The 18,085-nt window shown below is 35.2% G+C and overlaps 1 protein-coding gene across 1 annotated transcript; it reads left to right on the plus strand.

Annotated features, from left to right (window-relative positions):
* Positions 1-1,447: 1,447 nt before the first annotated feature.
* On the plus strand, positions 1,448-17,100 carry ftcd (formimidoyltransferase cyclodeaminase). Its single transcript, NM_201077.2, has 14 exons — positions 1,448-1,531; positions 4,367-4,550; positions 4,635-4,763; positions 4,910-4,998; positions 8,063-8,242; positions 8,419-8,556; positions 8,988-9,119; positions 10,391-10,452; positions 10,565-10,694; positions 11,168-11,329; positions 12,861-12,904; positions 13,250-13,388; positions 16,666-16,761; positions 16,963-17,100. The coding sequence occupies exons 1-14, from the start codon at positions 1,478-1,480 to the stop codon at positions 17,044-17,046; spliced, it is 1,623 nt and encodes a 540-aa protein (NP_957371.2). The 5' UTR covers positions 1,448-1,477; the 3' UTR covers positions 17,047-17,100.
* Positions 17,101-18,085: the final 985 nt, after the last annotated feature.

The following is an 18,085-nucleotide window of genomic DNA, read 5'->3' on the forward strand; positions in this document are numbered from 1 at the left end:
TTTCTGCATACCTCTGATTATTGATAGCAACCTGTACCTATATTTGTCTATTGTAAACTCTGTTCATATACAACCTGTATACATATCAAGTGTAAAGTATTCCTAGAGCTTCACTTTTCCCACAAATTTTCATGTTACAGCCTTATTCCAAAATGGATTAGATTAATTTATTTCTTCACAACTTTACACGCAATCCGCCATAACGATAATGAGAAAAAAGATTTTTTGAAATTGTTGCAAATTTATTAAAATGAAAAAAAAAAAAACCTGAAGAATCACATGTACATCAGTATTGACAGCCTTTGCTGTGAAGCTTTAAATTGAGCTCAGGTCCATTCTGTGTCCACTGATCATTCTTAAGATGTTTCAGCAGCTTAATTAGAGTTCACCTGTGGGAAATTCAGGACACGATTTGAAAGGCTTACACCTGCCTGTCTAAGGTGCCAGGGTTGACAGTGCATGCTGTTAAATTATTATTTTTATTATTATTGCCACTTTAATTATTTTAAATATTTTATTTATTTATTTATTTTAATTACTTTTAATTATTTTATTTGAGCTACTCCTCCTAAAATGTTTTTTTTTTGCAAGTATTTTGACCACATGCAGACCCCATAAGCAACTATCTTCTGTTTTTTTGAACTTTACCCTCCTCACTCTTGCATAACATTGGTGTCACTTTAACAGGCGGGTGTATCAGACCTGTGTTCCATCCAAAAACACAGAAGGTCTAAATCTGTGCTCCTCCTTCAGCTCTTTGGCCTATTTCTGGATCAGTCATTAACAGACGTCCCAGCTTGGTCATGATGCAACTGTCTGGGTGCTTTTCAAGAGTCATTTATTAAACCGTCTGCTTTATCAATTCACAATTTACTTGTTACTACAGTACATACTGAAAGCCAAATCTCTGTCTATGATTAAAGGGATAGTGCACTCACAATTAAAAATTCTGTCATCATTTGCTCACCTTAGACTTCTTTCTAACGTTTACAACTTTCTTTCTTCTGAAAAACACAAAAGAAGATATTTTGAAGAATGATGAAAACCTGTAACCGTTGACTTCCATAGTATTTGTCTTTCCTACTATGGAAGATGAGGGTTTTTAGCTTTCTTTGAAATACCCTTATTAGTTTGTGTTCAACCAAAGAAAGAAACTCTTAATAATTTCTAATCACTTGAGGGTGAGTAAATAGTGAGTATATTAAATATTTTGGGTGTAAACAATCCATTTAAGCTTCAATCTTTGACCATTAATAAACCAACATTATTCAGGAGCCAGATTAAAAACGTCCCCAAACAATGTTTGACGGCGACCCCTCTCCAAAAGCGTTTATCTGTGAAGACAGGGGAATCATTAAATGACCTGAATCCAGTCCAAGAGACGGGTTAATTATTCAAAACACATGCATGCCGCCCGCTTTAAAAGTTCAACTTTAGGGTCAGTATTGAAGTGTGTGTGAGGAAAGCTCTTGCAGTCATGGCTAAACTGGTGGAGTGTGTACCTAATTTCTCAGAGGGACGTAACAAGGAGGTAAGATTAACATTGATGTACTGTATATTTGCACAACTGACAAAACTAATTGGCCATTAATATAAACAACAACAGTGTTGAGGAAAATATACTGGTTAAAACAACAAAGATATCATATTTTGTCATATATTTCATATCATTATTGTCACTGTGTAAACAGCAAATGCATATATTGTGATGTTGTGCATTTTAAAAGCATAGTTCCCTCAAAAATGTAATATTTACACACACTCAAGTGTTTTTCGGTTCCACTTTATATTAAGTTGTCTTTACTAATATGGACTTACACTGAAATTAATCATTTGTTACAGTGTACTTATTGTGTAAATACATGTTTTTACAATGTACTTAAAATTGATTAAAAAACTATTACATCTGTAATTAAATTTTAAATTATACTGTTACACCTTAACCTATCACTAAACCTAGCCATACTACCAAACCTGTCCAGAACGTGATCTGTATCCCACGTCAATATACTATAAACAAAGTAAGTACATTGTATTTATTTTTTGATGTAAGTGCCTAGAAGTTAAGGCCACTTATAAAGTGGGAACTTTTTATGAATTTCCTTCTTCTGTTGAACACAAAATAAAATATTCTGAAGAATGTTGGGAAAACACACTTTAATAAAACAATACCATGAACATTAGTTTTTTTTTTCCAGTATTCTTCAAAATATCTTCCTTTGTGTTCAACAGAAGAATGAAATTCAAACAGGAAGTTTTAGAGGAAGAAAAAATGAATAAACTGAATTTTCATTTTTGGGTGAATTTTCAGCCAATTTTAAATATTCAGCCTTCAGGACTTGCAAATGTACTGCGTTTGGAAAACATGCAACTAGAAAAACACTAACAAACTGAGAAAACATCACTTTTCAATACATGCAAATACAGAAACATGCTGCAAATAGTGCAGATCACAACAGAAAAGGTGACAAACCTGGCTGCTTCCTGTTTAGAGTCATCTGTGTTGTAGTAGATCTTAGAGGTCAGTTTTTGGTTTATTTTAACATCCGAATCATATAATTTATAGTTGTTTGAATATTTTTAGCTCAAGTAATCGGATGAATTGTCAATTAATGTTAAATGAAATGCTATGCTAGTGCTACGAGTTAGCAAGATTTTCTCTCAGAACTAAAACATACAAACAACAAAAAAGTACAACTAGGATAAGCAAAAATCTTCATTTAGTGGAGAGGAAGGGAGTAATATCAAATGTAAACAAAGGATAGGAGGAAACAAGCTTTCCCGCACTTTCACTCCATGTGGTGTGGAGGCAAATATCTGACTGTGTGTTTACACCCAGTGTTTGTATTGTCCTTATGTGGAGACATCAAAGTGTCTGAGGTATCTTAAACCTTACAACAGGTTTTGTGAATAAATGACTTTTAAAACTCAGATTTACTACGTTAAAATTGTTGAGGATGTTAAGATTGTTTTTTTTCCATTACCATGATGTACACAGTAAATGATTTTGTCCTTTGGGAACTGATTGGATCATAGGAAGATAGCCGTTACTAACAAAATGGAGGAAGAAGTTTTTGAGAATTACTGTCCACAGGAATCACCGTCAGGACCCTCTGGTTTTCAGATGCCTGATAATTACGTGGCAGAGCTCAATTTTACAGATGTCGGATCAAGATAAATTTAAGCCACAGATATGAGGCAAAAAACACTCGGTATAGCCCCACCCTAAATGACTCATAGCCTCCCCTAAAATGAATGATAGCTCCCCCAAGGACTGATAGTCCTGCTCTAAATGACTGATCTGGTAGCCCACCTTATATTACTGATATCTCGACCACAAAAGACTGATAGCCCCACCCAATAAGACTGATATCAGTGCTCTAAATAACTGATATCCCCACCCCAAATGATTGGTATTCCCACTCCAAAGGACTGATTGTCCCGCCCTAAATGACTGATCTGATAGCCCATCCTAAAGGATGAATTATACTTCTTTGTCAAACACAGGTGCGTGGATGCATAGCCATCGCCGTTGGCAACGCTGACGTGTGCCTCCCAAAAAATGTAACGCATAGCGCAAGCTCTGTCATTGGTCCGCTTGGTAGCACTGACGAGTGTGAGTGGGGGTGAGAGCCGTGCAAGCCCGATGCAGCAAGTGTTTACAAGTGTCGAGTCCCGTGAAGGAGCTCTGGATGAAAACTGTTGTTCTGTGTTTACCTTATGATTAAAGTTGTTGCACGTCCACCAGTTTCCGCCTCTGAATGAGCGAGTTTGAGCCACTTGTACATTAAGGTAGCGTTTAGAATAAAACAAAACACCAGCGAAGAAACTCGACACAGAGGAACATGAACACCTACTGCCAGCTTGTGTTTCGGAAGTGCTATTGCAGAGGAACACAACCAGCGCGGAGAAGTGGGTCACGCCAATCACTTGAAGCAGAAGTATAAACCAGGCTTAAATGACTGATATCTCCACCCCAAACGAATGATAGCCCTGCCCAAAAGGACTGATAGTCCCGCCCCAAAAGACTGATAGCTCCGCCCTAAAGGTATTCCATGTGACCAGAAGTGAAGAAAAGTCGTTTTGAGGGGTTGGGAAGGTCATAGTGTTGGATTAAAGATTATGAGGGTAATTTAATTTGTACAAAATAATGAAGTGCACAGATTTATACATGTACATAATATACGTTTATAATATACATAAAATAAGAAGAGAACATTTTGATTTCATGTCAACTTTGAATCAATGTACTCAATCTAATCCAATTTTAGATTCTTCTCAAATGTTGTGTTTATGTTTGATCACACAAAAGGCACTGATGTAGCCTACTGAGCTTTTAAATCTTGTTCATATGTATTAAATCCAGGTTATTGACGCCATAGCTAATGCCATCTCTGCCACCGAGGGCTGCAGTTTACTGGATGTTGATCCGGGATCATCAACCAACAGGACTGTGTACACTTTTGTGGGCTCTCCCACGACTGTAATCGAGGGGGCTCTGAACGCGGCCCGTGTCGCTTTTAAACTTATAGACATGACCAAACACTCAGGTACAAACTGAGGAGATGTAGCATGTGTTACAGTATTAGACTCCAAATGAGTTTTTATGGTAATGAAGTTATTTTGTTGAACAGGGGAACATCCTCGGACAGGTGCGATGGACGTGTGTCCCTTCATACCAGTGCAGAACGTCACCATGGAGGAGTGTGTACAGTGTGCCAATGAATTTGGCCAGAGGTTGGCAGACATGCTGCATGTGCCAGGTGGGTTTGTATGAGCTACTAGTTTCCAACATTCTTCGAAATATCTTCTTTTGCGTTCAACAGAAAAAAATAATCTGGATCAAGTGGAGGACAGATTGTTAATTTTTGAGTGAACTATCCCTTTAACCCCCCTTCTTGTCTTGCAGTCTATCTTTATGGAGAGGCAGCTAGAAAAGAGAGCAGAAGGTCACTTCCGTCCGTCCGTGCAGGAGAATATGAGGCATTACCAGATAAGGTCAAATCTCAAGTCACGTTATTTCTGAAATTATACTTCTTAAGTCTCGTTTATTCTCACGTGTCAAGTGCAAGTGGTTGGCTCGCCGGATACTTATTGGTTGTATCCAATATCGCCCCTATACCCTTAAATAGTGCACTATGTAGTAGTGTCTGAAACCACAGTGGACATTTTGAAGTGTACTCAAGCAGTCCCACAAAACATCACCAAAAATTTATACACAACCCGCTTCTGACCACAAGAAGGCATCTACAGCAGAATCCTATTTGGTGTAAGTTTCAAAATAAAACATTATTTAATTAAAGTAACATCTGTATACATGACAGAGATCAAAAATACTTTGTTTCATTACATTATTAAGTGTTAAAAACTATCAGTGCCTGAATAAGAACTTGAAAATCTAATCCATCTTAAGGATTTATCCATCCTCGACGCACAAAAATGACAATCCGTTCAGTGTTTGTATTCACTTGTTTGTTTTCTTTGTACTCCTTTAAGTGGACTTTATTAGTGGACTAATGTGGGGAATTGTAATGTGAATTGGGACACTGACTACGCAGGTGTGGATCCAAATGCAGGGTTTATTATATAGAGATGGTTAGGCAAGCAACAGTCAACACTGGGGCAAACAGATGTATGTAGGCAAATCCAGAATCCCAGTCAATAGACAGGTCAGTACAGGCAGGCAGCAGACAACGTAAACAAACAAAACAAAGCGAGGGTCAAAAACACGGCAAGACAAGGCAAGGAAAACACGTCGTAATGTTCACAAACTGTTCAACAAGACTCAGCTCTGAAGTGTGTGGGTGCTGTATAAATAGTCCTAGTAATCAGTTCATAAGTAGCTTCAGCTGTGTCTGTCTGCAGTCATGGGGATCTAGGCCAGGTGTGTGCGTGGTGCATGACTGGATCTTGTAGTCCATTTAATGGCAGATTTGTAGTTCCATGCAATACTGGGTGTTTACCAGCGATCTGCACAGGCTGTATAGCTGATGATCGTGACAGGAATAGTGAATGAGGGTATTGCGGTTTACCTGACACAGAATTATTAATTGGGCTTAACACCTATAACTGGGAGCATCTAAAAGTATCCCCAAATTTGGGTGAGTACTCTTTGTCAATAACCTAACTGAGAATAAACTTATCATATAAATATAAATAGCTCTTATATAGCGGGGAAAATAAGTATTGAACACGTCACCATTTTCCTCAGAAAATATATTTTTAAAGGTGCTGTTGACCAGATGTTAACAACCAAAGAAATCCATATATGCAAAGAAAACAAATCTAATTAGGGTAAAAACGAACTTATGTTAATAAAATAAAATGACACAGGGGAAAAGTATTGAACACATGAAAAAAGGGAGGTGTAGAATGGCAGTGAAAGCCCAGACAGCTGCTGAAATCTCCCAGGAGTTATTCAGCAACCCTCTGCTCTTCGTGATTGTAAATTAATGTTCGCTGCTTCAGTGCAACATCTACATTATTAAGATGATAAAGGTGAAACCAGAGTGGAAATTTCAGCAAGACAATGATCCAAAACACAGCCAAGGAAACTCTCAAATGCTTTCAGAAAAAGAAAATCAAGCTGTAGAATGGCTCGGCCAATAACCTGACCTGAATCCAATATAAAATACAAATTAAAAATCAGATTTGATAAACGAGACCCACAGAACTATCAAGATTTTCAAACTCTGTTGAAGTCTTTGAAAAACTCACACCTGAGCAATTTGTGTGACTTCATTGTACATAAGAGAAACGTCTTTAAGCTGCCATCACCAAAAAAAGCCTTTTATATACATTTCAGTAGTTCAGTACTTTCTCCTTGTGTCATTCCTTTGTCATTACAGAAATAATTTTTCAGATTTTTATTTTTTATTTTTATGTTTGTATTGTTTGGGTTTTTACCAAAGTTTGATTCAATTCCACATCAACAGCTCCTTTAAAAAATATTATTCCCAGGAAAAAAAACATGACATGTTCAATACTTATTTCCCCCGGTGTATAAATAGCTCATAAAATATATATAAAAAAATGTGTTTTTACTCCTGTAAAATAACTTAGGACTAAGCAGTGATTAATTTAACAGACCTGCACTGTGAAGAAAAAAATATTAGTGAATTAACAATTTTTCATGTCTTGCGATTCCTGTTTTCCATGTTTCATGTGATTTATGAATTGTATTTTGGGACCTTAGTCTTTCCTCCAACAACTTTTAACGTTGAAAAGTTTCAAAAAGTTTCAAAAAGTTTTCTTTTATTGATATTTTTAATAGTTTGAAGTGATAAATTTCCTGGGTTGCTGTTCTGATTCTGAAGGTATGATAACCTTGGATAAAAATATCACGGTTTCACAGTTTTGCTGTATTTTGATTACTGCTCTAAAATATATTCTTTTTTGAATATCTGGGTAAAAAAACAAACACTTTTTTCCTGTTATTTTAGGAAACATTTATAATATTTCGGAACAGTAAACCAATTAGGCTAAATAATTCAAATAAACGATTGTCTTCATTAGTTTCAAAAACAGATTTTTTTTTACAAATTAAAACGTCATCTTGGATATCTTTTCTGCTGGAGATACTATTTTACTATAAAAAGTAAATAAAAATGTGTTATTATATTAAAATATATTACGGTATAGCAGACAATTTTGACGATTTTAAAACCTTGACTGAACCGTCCAAACCGCGGTATACCTTGAAAACAGTTATCATCCCATGTCTAGTTGGTATTGCAAATTACAATACAAAAACCTGCTAATAAACTGATGTGATCATCTATGAATAATTTATTATACAATATATTGTTTCAAACTACTAAAATCTCTAAAAAAAAAGTCACTTTGCTAAACTGCACGATTAAATTTTCAACATCAAATGTCAACAGAGCAGAGAATAATGGTCCGATAATATAATTTTACCCATGAATAAAAAAAATAAATAAATAACTGTTAATAAAAATATACAGAACATGTAAATTAATGGATATCATTTACATTATGAGGCCTAATTTCTGAGGAACAAAGAAATATGTTAACACCTCTTTTGTTCTTTGTCCCTCAGTTGAAAAAGAGTGAATGGGCTCCTGAATTCGGCCCAGCCACCTTTGTCCCCTCATGGGGAGCAACAGTCACCGGTGCCCGAAAGTTCCTTGTCGCCTATAACGTGAATCTGCTGAGCACGAAGGAACAGGCTCACAGAATCGCATTGGACATCAGAGAACAGGGCCGCAGTAAAGATCAAGTATGTCTTTGTCTGACGTCACTGTATTGGTTTCGGTTTTCACTGCGTGTCAAATCTAGAACTTAAGAATCAAGGCAATCTGACCTAATTATACATATCACTTCCTTGAGGGTTTTCCCTATGTTCTGATCCCTGATGATTCAATGAAAGTGTTTCTGAATGTTGCTGGAGTATAGCCCGGGCTTCTCAAGAAAGTTCAAGGGATGGGATGGTACCTGGAAGAGTCCAATCTGGCGCAAGTGTCCACTAATATCCTGGACTTTGAGCTGACGCCAATGCACACGGTGTATGAAGAGATCTGTAGAGACGCCAAGGTGAGTCAACTTCAAATCTGAATTGGCATATCAGGAATCAGTCTCATGCTCCCTGCTCCTCCATGATTGCCGCAGCATCTGCTCAGGATACAGCCTGGTCTAGCATTATGGATACCTTGGCATCATTTCTTCACAGGTCTTTGATCGCATCAATGGCCCTGCACAATCTCTAGAGGCCTCAGGATGAGGATCCTCAGGTGGAAATGGAGAATAAAGAAAATAATTAGCGTAGCTGCTGTTCATTGTGTATTTAAACACGAGATGCAAAAATTAAGTGCTATGAATGATACTAGTAGTAGTATAAACAAACATAGAAACAATGATGTAAAGCATATGCATATTTGAATGTGATCATGAATGTGCGCAATATACTGACACTGAGGAGAAGAAACAGAGTCAGATTGATCAACAGGATGTCTGTTCATGTGCAGGACTTGAACCTTCCAGTGGTGGGATCTCAGATTGTTGGTCTGATCCCGCTGAAGGCCATGCTGGATTGCGCTGACTTCTACATTAAAAGAGAAAAGCTGTTTGTTGTGGAAGAGGAGCACAAAATACGACTGGTGAGTTCAAATTAAAGGGTAAGTTCACACAGAAAATAAAAAAAATGCTGGGTTCCACACAATTCATTTGTATGTAACATGACGGAATTAAGTTAACTTGTTTATAATAATAATAATAATTATTATTATTATAGTACTAATTATAGTAATAATTTAAGTGAATTGAACATAAAAAAATAAAATAAAATAAACAAACACACAAAAAAACTCTCAAGAATTGTGTGATTTCAGCTTATTTTTATGAACTTTGAGAGCTCCCTCATCCTCCATTGACAATAATGGTCTTGAGCAGGGGTGTCCAAACTCGGTCCTGGAGGGCCGGTGTCCTGCATATTTTAGTTCCAACCCCAATTAAACACACCTGAATCAGCTAATCTACTCTTTCTAGGTATACTAGAAACCTCTAGGCAGGTGTGTTAAAGGAAGTTGGAGCTACTCAGCAGGACACCGGCCCTCCATAACCGAGTTTGGACACCCCTGGTCTAGAGAAGTTCAAAAATGCCCCAAAACATCCTCAAAACAGTCCATTCATCTTCATTGGTTCAATCAGAATATTATCAAGCTCTGGGAATATGTTTGTGTGCACATAAATTGTATACGTCACTGCACAGTGCTCAATATGTATCACTGCTTAATGTGCGCAATATACTGACACTGAAAAGACAGAAGCTGTCAAATAAAATTTTTATTTTTACTTTAAGTTTGCATGAAAAAAAATATTGTCACTTGATAATATTTCAGTTGAATCACCTAACACACTTGGTCTGTTTTTCAGGATGTTTTTTTTGCCATTTTTCTGGACTTCTCAGGACCATTGTTGTCTATGGAGGATAAGGGAGCACTCAAAATTCAGTTCACAAAACATTTTAATTTACGTAATATCTTAAATTAGAAGCAAGTAATTATTAATAGAATTTTTATTTTTAGGTAAACTATTACTTTAACTGTCAAATATTCGATACAGTAAATCAAAAGGTCTTATTTCTTTCTTGTTACACCGTGTGTGGCTCGGAGGATGAAAAGGGCTAAACATAATTATGACAACCCAATTTTTTAAAATTGCCCTAAGTCAGTAGCTGCTATGACGTGGCAAAAAGTGGTTTGCTTGATTTACAATGATAGAGATAAGAAAGAAAAAATAAGAATAAAAGAAGCAAATTGTAATAAACCTTACAGAGGAAAGGAAATTAAGCAGTGCCAAATCCAAAGAGCATAAATTAAACATGCTAACTAAACCTTCCCCACATCTGTTAACATTATTGTTTTGTCAGGTTATCAGCAAACTAGGACTCGACTCTTTGGGGCCTTTTGATCCAAAGGAGAGAATTATAGAGTAAGTCCTAAAGCATAAAATATCTGAATATGTGTTAATGAAATATTGTCAGAGTTTTTCTGATTGATGTCTAACAGGAGAACTCTGTCTAACTGGTTGATTTTGAGTCTAGGTATATGGTTCAAAACAATCAGGACGATGGCCGGCTCGTGTCTCTGTCTCTGCAGAAGTTTGTTCACAGCGTCGGGGCCAGAACAGCGGCTCCTGGTGGGGGGTCTGTTTCTGCTGCAATTGCTGCTATGGTAAAACAATGTTATAGTTGTAAGGTATATTCTAAAAAATTATTTAGAATATATAATGAATATTTTATTTTTAAATGACCTTTTTGGGGGGTTGAATATTTTTGTTTACAATTCATTTCGTTTTTCACAATACAGTTTTTAGGTGTAAACTGGGGAAAAAGTACAGAACCAATTACTTTTTAATAGCTTCATAAAACAATTTTTTGTGTGTGGAAATACTACATTTTTTTGTGGTGTCTATTTTTTTAATAATTTGAAAACAGATATAGATTAATCACAAAATATACTGCTTTTATATACTGATTTATGTTTACAAAATATAAAAACTTTATACACTGAAACAGTTAATATATTCCTACATTATACATATTGCAATGCATTTTATAAAAGTAAATATCATTTGCAATCTTTGAACGGTGATGAATGCATGCGCTGTATATGTGTGATGCTGTCTTTATCTGTGTGATTGTAAGGGAGCAGCTCTGGGCTGTATGGTCGGTCAGATGACGTACGGAAAGAGACAGTTTGAGTCTCTGGATGGGGAGATGAGGAAACTCATCCCTCCTTTTCATGAAGCCATGAACGACTTATTATTAAAAGTGGACGCGGATTCAACTGCCTTTAACAGCTACATGGTACACAATCGCATATAAACAACATATTCTGAAAAATTTTAATGTACTGTCAGACTATCCAAGATTACTTATTTGGAAGATCAATCATCGATATTTTGAGCTGAAACTCTAATCTTTGATGATTACTAAAATGTAAGTCTTGAGAGTCATTCCAAAAAAAAAAAAAAAAAAAAAAAAAAAATATATATATATATATATATATATATATATATATATATATATATATATATATATATATATATATATAGTACTAAACAGTTTATGCTAAGCTAAGCTAATTATCAAAGCTTTTTTCTGAAGTTTTTGATTAAGATGCTACTGATCTAATTTAATGGAATGACTTATGCTAAGGAAACTCTTTTTAAATGTTTGATTGAGATGCTAATGGTCTAATCCGATGCAATGATTTAAGCTAAGCTAATTATTGAAACTTTTTTTGAATTTTTTTATTGAGATGCTAATGTTCTGATCCGATTCAATTATCTCTGCAAAGATATGCTAACTATCGAAACTCTTTAAAAAAAATTCATTGAAATACTAATGGTCTATGCTTATGGACTAATGGTCTATGTTTATGCTAAGCTAAGATAATTATCAAAACTCTTTTTGGAAATTTTTGATTGAGATGCTAACGGTCGAATCCGATTCAATGATTTATGCTAAGCTAAGCTAACTATCAAAACTTTTGACATTTTTTTGATTGAGATGCTAATGGTCTTATCTGTTGCATAGATTTATGTTAAGCTAAGCTATTTAACAAAACTTTTTTTGAAAATTTTGATTGAGATACAAATGGTCAATCTGATACAATGATTTTTGCTAAGCTAAACTAATTATCAAAACTCTTTTTAAAAAAATTGATTGAGATGCTAATAGTTCAATACGATTCAATGATTTATGCTAAGCTAAGCTAACTATCAAATCTCTTTTTTTTTTAAAATGTTTTATTGAGATGATATTGGTCCAATCTGAGTCATTGAATTATGCAAAGCTAATTATCGAAACTCTTTTTAAATATTTTTTGATTGAGCTGCTAATGATCTAATCTGATTCAGTGATTTATGCTATGTTAAGCTAATTATGGCGCCTCATTCCGCTGTGGCGACCTCGAATTAATAAAGGGACTGAGCCGACAAGAAAATGAATGAATGAATGAATAAGCTAATTATCAAAACTCCTTTTTAAAATTTGATTGCGAAGCTAATGGTCTAATCCGATTCAATAATTTATGCTAAGCTAAGCTAGAAGTATTCACGCCAGACTCAGAGATCAGCTGCATAAATTTAAAAAATATTAAAATTAAACTGTTTAACTCCAGATGATTTGTAAAATTAGTCTATTTCCAAAAAAAGTAAAGTCTTTCTTAAATGTTTACTGCAAAAAAAAAATAATAATTCTTGGATGGCCTGAAGGAGAGCAATTAAACAACAATCCTTGATTTTTGGCTCAACCATTCCTTTTTAACTGGTAAATATTTTACTTATGTAACATATTTACTTTGTAGTTGACAAGATCTTTTCTGTCATTACAGGCTGCTCTGAAAATGCCCAAAGGCACGACAGATGAAATCAAAAGGTAAAGTTTAACATTGCTATTGTGCTTACACAAAACAGAAGTCATCCATCAAACTAGACATAATACGTGAAGGAACATTCTGTGTCCTGTTAAACCAGTTTAAGGGTTCAGTTGATGTAAAAACACTCCATGCACCACTAAGAAATAAGAAAGACTGGCAAAGACTTGACATATATTTGCAGAGAAGCATCTGACTGATAAAACAAACACATTATGCAAGCGTTCAGTTAAACACAACACTGGTAAAAACAAATATGGATCAGTAGCTATACATTAACTCTGCTGTTTGTCAAAATCATATGAAAGTTCAGCACTGATTGGCTGTATGTTGTGTTTGTTTGTCAGGAGGGAGGAAGCCATGCAGGAGGGTCTGAAAGCAGCGGTTCGTGTTCCTCTGTCTCTGGCAGAGAGAATAAACACACTCTGGCCGCATATTAAAGAGATGGTCAAATATGGAAATGTGGCATGTAAATCAGACATTCAGGTGAGAGATGTTAAACTAGACCTTTTTTTTCTAAATAAATTAATGTTTACACTTTTTAAATAAATATATTTGAATTATCTGAAATATGTTATATACATACAGTGGGTAAAATAAGTATTGAACACAGCTTATTTCGGTGCAGTTGACTTATATATATATATATATATATATATATATATATATATATATATATATATATATATATATATATATATTTTTTTTTTTTTTTTTTTTTACGAGATGTCAGCAACAACTAAAGTAATCCATACATACAAAGAAAACAAATCTAATTAGTTTAGAATTGAAGTTATGTGTAATGAAATGAAATGACTAAGGAAAAAAGAATTGAACACATGAAGAAAGGAAGGTTTAGAAAGGCAGTGAACGCCCACCCAGCTAGAAGAGAACGTTCTCTCAACTTTAGCTAACATTCCCTACAGGTTGTGTCATTGTTATAAAGAAAACAAAACAATGAACAAGAACATTCTGGCAATATCTTGAAAATGTTGGTAAGGGACCAAATTAAACAATGTTCTCTTAGAAAACGTTTTCACACTGTTTCATAAAACCAAAGTAAGAACATTCTCACAGCCACATTAGAGAAATGTTTTAAGAACATCATCGAGATGTGAGATGTGGATTGTTCTTTGAAGAATGTTTTAGCAATAAGACATTTGAACAAAGCTAGCACATTTTATTTTATCTTTTGAAAACATTTTAAGGCCCAGTTTCACAAACATGGCTTAGAGTAAGTCAGGACTAGGCCTTAGTTAAATAAGGTTATTTAAGACACATTTATGAAAATGGCCTTAGAAAAATATTACTGGTGTGCACCTGGAGACAAAAAAATGACACTGACATATTTTAAGACATCTCACCGCAAGTTATTCTGAGTTGAGACAGCTCAAACATGAAATTTAATCCTGACTAGCCTTAAACCTTGTTTGTGAAACCGGGAGTAAGAGTATTGAAATGGCGCCAGATTAAACAATGTTCTCTTAGAAAACGTTTTCACGATGTTTTATAAAAACCAAAGTAACAACATTCTCACAGACACATTAGAGAAATGTTAAAAGAGCAAGATTTCTTTTTAATAACGAGACAGAAAGACAATTAACATAGTAATTTTTACCTGTACTAGTTAAAATATATAAAATGTCATGGTTAAAAACGTATTGCAGGCAAATAAGTAAAACCTAGTGGTTTAAAAAATAGTGGCAAAGCATACAGATTTAAAGTGACAATTAATTAGTAAAATTTGTATCAGTGTCAGCAGATTATTCTTGTTTTAAATATACCTGATTTTTAAAATTGTTTTCTTTTTATTTATTTCACTTGTTACACATGTTATACAATGAGCACATAGATGTAAGAAAATGCAGTGCTTTAAACTTTCTTTTTCACATTGCTACAGTAAAATTTCATTTGTTAAAAAGTTATAAAGAGTGTTTTGTGTCTGTTATATCGTTGCTGTACATTTTGGAAACAAAAAAGAAGACAAACAATGTTAAAAACAAACATGTATAATATTTAGAGAATATTGTCCTCACTTTTTAGAAGGCTTTCTGGGAACCAGAACAAAAAATCTGCTGAAAATGTTAAAGTTTAATATTTTAACAATAGTGCCATTACGCGGGATTAGAATGTTTTAGAGATCATTTACCTGTCTTTTAAGAGAATGTTCTGGGAAGTAAAATAAAACAATACCTTGAAATGTTATAATTATGTTAAAGTATAATGTTTTAACAATGTACCACTAAACAGGTTTAGAATGTTTCAGAGAATGTTTACCTATCTTTTAAAACAGTGGTCACCAAACTTGTTCGTAGAGGGTCGGTGTACTGCAGATTTTAGCTCCAACCTTAATCAAATGCACCTGAACAAGCTAATCAAGGTCTTACTAGGTATACTTGAAACACCCATGCAGGTATGTTAAGGCAAGTTGGAGCTAAACCTTGCAGGGACACCGGCCCTCTACGACCAAGATTGGCGACCCCTGATTTAAAAGAAAATTCTGTGAACTTAACTAAAACTAGCCCAAACAACGTAATCGCCAAATGTGGTTACACTATTTTAGAGAATGTTTTCTTATCTTTTGAAGACAGGGATCACTTGTTCCTGGAGGTCCGGTGTCCTGTAGATTTTAGCTCCAACCCTAATCAAACACACATGAACTAGCTAATCAAGGTCTTACTAGGTATACTTGAAACACCCAGGCAGGTGTGTTGAGGCAAGATGGAGCTAAACCCTGCAGGGACCCCTGTTTTAAGAGAATATTCTGGGACGTTAAATAAAACAATACGTTGAAACATTAGAGTATAATGTTGCAGCAATGTTACTTCGAAACGTATTTAGAATGTATTCAGAGAATGTTTTCCTACTATTCGCTTGTTAAGTGGTAACGTGTTTGTGATCATATCATATCAAAATCATAGTGTACACAACAATCTCTGGGCTTGCTGCATAACAAATACCAAAATTTTAACAATTCATAAAAAATGTATCACTTTCTGGCCATCGGATATTAGGCATGGACATATATACTGCGATCGGGATTTTCGAAAGTATTAAATCGCTTTGTAAACGTTTATTATTACCATTTTATGAGTCTCCCCATTCAGTTGAATAGAGCGCTTGGACACAGAAGCCGCTTCGCGTGACGTCACACTTAACAAGCGGATTAAAAAGACCATTCTGGGAACTTAAAGAAAACTACCCACTAATAATGTTATAAGAATGTTAGAATATAACGTTCTAAAATTGTTACCAGTGAATGTGGTTAGAATGTTTCTAGAAAATATTTTCCTATCTTTTACGAGAATTTTGTGGGAACTAAAACAAAACTACCCACAGAAACAGTAATGCAACATTGCTTGGTAATATTCTCAGAACATGTAGAGAACTAAACATTTCTAGCTGGGCAGACAACAGCTGAAATCTCTGAGTATTGCTTCAGCAATCCTCTGCCCTTGGTTTTTGTAAATTAATATTCGCTGCTTCAGTTCAACATCTACATAATCAGGATGATGAAGATGAATCCCGGTTGGACATTTCAGCAAGACAAGGATCCAAAACACAGCCAAAGAAACTCAAGTGATTTGAGAGAAAGAAAATAAAGCTGAAGAATGGCCCAACCAATAACCTGATCCGAATCCAATAGAAAATAAGGACTAAAGATCATAGCTGACAGAAGAAACCCACAGAAACATTAAGGTTTTTAGACTGTGTTGAAGCAATGCATGCATTTACTTGAATTCTTGACTCCTTGTATGATCAGGTAGCGGCTAAAGCTTTGGAAACAGCAGTGTATGGAGCTTATTTCAACGTCATTATAAACCTGAAGGACATCACAGACGCTTCATTCAGGGCCAGCGTGAGTATATCCGACATCTGTTCGATATCTAGGTCATGCTTCCCAAATGGTGTATTAGATATCCCACATGTTTTTTCCGCTTTAATAACCCACACGCTCAGTGATATGAAACCTCTTTTGAGGAACCAATAAATGTCAACGAGCAAATTGAGAAAATGTTTCTGGCACTCACGGTTGATTTTGTGGCTTGTTGATTTGTAGACTGAAGCAAAAGTTTCTGCGCTGTTGAAAAGCTCCAGAGAGAACGCCAACATAGCGCTGGAGACGGCAGACCAGAGGAAATGATGACACAGCCAGACTGTAACTCACAACACGTTGAATAAAGAATGAAATGAAGACATGCTAATGTGCAGTTTGTGTTATTTCTGCTACTAAACACTTTATTTTGACTTAAAGTAGCCGTGAAATCTACAGTACAAAAAGTTTTTTAGATGTTAGCATGAGTATGTTTATCTTAAAGGTGACCTATCATGCACCATATTACAATTTTAAAGTCTACAATTTAAAAATTTTTAAATCTCTGATGTCTATAGAGTGTCCATGTGATGTTTCAGCTCAAAATACCCCACAAATAATGCTTTATAACTCTTTGAATCAGCCCCTTTTAGGTTTTAATCCTAATTGTGCCATCTTGGTGACTGTCGCTTTAAATTTAAATGAGATTAAGCTCTTTTCGAAAGAGGGCAGCTCTACAAACACCTATGTTTCAGCATAGTGGAAGATTTAAAAACAAGACTAACGTTCTATGCTATTGAGAGAGAGATTGTCACTAATGGGCGTGGCTATCCCCCTCTGATGATGTGTACAAAGGGAGAATGTCAATCAAAGTGTTTTTGCAGACTACAAATTATGTCACAACTGTACATTTCAAAGCACTTCATTCACTGGACCTGTGAGTAAACCTTGTCAACCACCCAAAATACATTAGCATAACTAGCATTGAGTTTTACACTGTCAAAAATCACCCATATTTTCATTATAAAAGTAAAGATATTTTTGAACCAACCAGATTCACCCGTTAAGTGAACACATTAAGCCGAGTTTTATTTTTGTGCTTTTCCCAATGATGATTCACCAGCAGGTGGTGCTGTGACTGACCCTCGCCATCATCTGTTGTTATTTATGCATCTATTTAAGCTTCACTGCTGGAAAAAGAGAGATAGTGTGAGCGGAGACATCTGTATCTGCAGTTGCTGCAGAACAGCTGTAGCAATAATGTCCTCAGTCATCATTCCTGCACATTCAACACCACTGAAACTTTACGCTGGCCTCACTCATTTATCAGCACCTTATTGTTCTGTTTTCTTGTGTACCCATTTCCAGG

This window comes from Danio rerio, chromosome 22, assembly GCF_049306965.1.
Source record: "Danio rerio strain Tuebingen ecotype United States chromosome 22, GRCz12tu, whole genome shotgun sequence".
Taxonomy (NCBI): Eukaryota; Metazoa; Chordata; class Actinopteri; order Cypriniformes; family Danionidae; genus Danio; species Danio rerio.